Source organism: Primulina eburnea, chromosome 10, assembly GCF_022965805.1.
Source record: "Primulina eburnea isolate SZY01 chromosome 10, ASM2296580v1, whole genome shotgun sequence".
NCBI classification, from domain to species: Eukaryota; Viridiplantae; Streptophyta; class Magnoliopsida; order Lamiales; family Gesneriaceae; genus Primulina; species Primulina eburnea.
The window spans coordinates 7,213,480-7,216,088 of NC_133110.1; the positions used below are offsets into that span (position 1 = coordinate 7,213,480).

General features: G+C 34.8%; 1 protein-coding gene across 1 annotated transcript; it reads right to left on the reverse strand.

Moving 5' to 3' along the window:
* Positions 1-515: 515 nt before the first annotated feature.
* LOC140802987 (transcription factor MYB60-like) lies at positions 516-2,325 on the reverse strand. The gene is made up of 3 exons (XM_073158650.1): positions 2,043-2,325; positions 1,732-1,861; positions 516-1,530 (listed from the first exon to the last, which is right to left on the reverse strand). Exons 1-3 carry the CDS (start codon positions 2,173-2,175, stop codon positions 813-815), a joined length of 981 nt encoding a protein of 326 aa, XP_073014751.1. The 5' UTR covers positions 2,176-2,325; the 3' UTR covers positions 516-812.
* Between the last annotated feature and the right edge of the window lie 284 nt (positions 2,326-2,609).

Below are 2,609 nucleotides of genomic sequence, written 5' to 3' on the forward strand. Positions count from 1 at the left end.
TTTTTGCCATAAATGATCTTTTTAATATGAATTTGTATTGTGGGGTTTGGACTTCAACAATTTGATAAAATCCCTATCATTTGCCACGAATTTAATACATTGTCTCCGTTGCTTTGATGTTCTTATTTGAGGTCGGCATCTCTACTAGCTAGCCGTAATAAATATGGCTACAAGTGTAATATCCGAGATCGACGTATGTTTTGGACAAGCTAGCATGGCTAAGCCCTCGCTTGTTTTTCACATAGATTAAGAACATTATTGTTAAAACAAATCTCTTATTTTATTTTATTTTTTTCGTTATAATCAGTAAAAAAAAAAAAATGGAAGTATAAATTGGACTATATATTTTGGACAATCGGAAAAAAGGAAAATAGCGAGTGAGCGTCATATTTAATTTTTATTTTGCTACAAAATTTGAGTCATCTTCATCCCTTATCAAGAGTACGTAGATAAAGTATGAAAAGTCAACTATTCACAGACTTATCCACATTCATTGAAAATTATAGAGGAAATAATGAAAGAAAATAAGAAGTTAACTAGGAAACCATGTCTCAACAAGTTACAATTGTTAGAAAAGAAAGATGAAATAGAAACTAAAAATTAAAAAGAAAAAGAAAGAACAGACAAAAGCTTGGAGATCCAACTTTTTGGAACCCTAGCATGCAGAACATAATTAGCTTCTGAGAGATCTTATCCATATACTTTCCTGCGACTAATTCAGTCAAAGAGATCGACATGTAACTCAAACTTAGAAACACACGATTTTTGAATTAAAAGATGCTTTTTTTAAAAAAAAAAAAGTTGCGTTCTCCCTAGAAAATTGATGACAACTCCATAACTCCTTCAACTTGAGTACTACAACTTTCTTCCAGCAACCATTTCTCAAGAAACGATAATGGAGGGTTGGTTTCGATTTTCGGCTTATCCTCGTGCATGAAATGAAGCTTTTCTTGATCGATCAATCCACTGTTTTCAGAACCCTTTTGGCTAGAATCACAAGAAACTGATTTTTCACAAGCCATTCTGTTCAAATTGTGATTATAGGACAGAATACATTGCAATTCGTCACTCGGATTCATCCCATTAATCCCTTCATCATTCTCGATTTCAGGCTTGTAACACTGAATCGATGCAGGTACAGCAGCAGCAGCAGCAGCAGCAGCAATGGGATTAGTAGTGTCGCATTCCGCTGAAATATCATGGTAAGCAATTTTCTCGTGGTTATTGGTTTGGAAGGGGGATGTTCTCATCCAACCTTCCAAGAGTCTTGATATGTTCGTGGCACTCGAGGCGTACACCGAGGAGTTCGGATCAGTCGTGATGACGCTAGAGTTATACTGATGCTTGCTGTTGTCGAAAACCCTTTCATTGTTGTATTCAGTTTTCGGCATGAAATGATGATAAGAAGTGGAGTTATGATGATCAGATCCCATTTGAAATTTCTTGAGCTTCTTTTTCAAGTGTGTGTTCCAATAGTTCTTGATGTCGTTATCCGTTCTTTGAGGCAAATATGAAGCTATAGCGGCCCATCTATCCACAACAAAAAAAAAAAGAAAAAAAAAGAAAGAAAATCATATATAACATTGATCCATCACGTTGTATAATCGAATATCGCAGAGAAAATCACATGATAATTAAACACAGTTTGTACCACGAAGACCATTGAAATCCAGATCTTTTGCCGTAACAACTTCAAAACCAAGAAAAAAAAAACATTACAAGTAAACTTACTTGTTTCCCAACAAAGCTTGAAGGTGTATTATCATCCCTTCTTCATGCGGGGTGAAGTTCCCTCTCTTGATCCCTGGTCTTAGGTAATTAGTCCACCTAAGCCTGCAACTCTTGCTGCACCTCAACAGACCTTAACAACACATAGAAAAACGTACAATTCATTTCCACCCACCAGTAAAAGTAACATGATCACCACGATTTTGAATCAGACGAGAGATTTTATCTAAGAACGTATGTACAGCTTTCGAAACCATACTGTATATATATATATATATTGTTGAAACTTGAAAATGACCAAGATTTATAAGTACCGGTACTGGTAGGCACGGATCTCCAATTTCCAGGGCCATGTTCTTGAATATAAGACACCAAGATGATGTCTTCTTCAGGAGTCCATGGACCTTTCTTGATTCCAGCCTTCTCACAACATGGAGGCCTTACCATTTTTTTGGCACTTTATCTTTTGTACGTGGTATGAGAAAAACCTGTGTATGTGAATGAACCTTTTCTAAACTGACAAAAATCTAAGTCATTTTAAACACACACACACACACATATATATATATATATATATATGTATGTATATATTTGTGTTTTCTTGCTATTTATGTTGTGACATAGAAAAAGGGCTGTGGTATATATACTTCTATTCACATGGTGTTGGTTGCTACTAGGTACATCACTGGGGTGAGTAATTGCAGTCGTCCACTCAGTTACAAATTTATATATATATAAATTCAATCATTAAATTTCTTTAAATAAGATCAGTCCAGCACTTCAAATTTCTTTAATATAGTAATTTTATGCAATATTCAAATTCTTTTTAAAAAAATTATGTACTTCCACTCTGAGCCTTGAGAATTTGATAGAAACGGGAT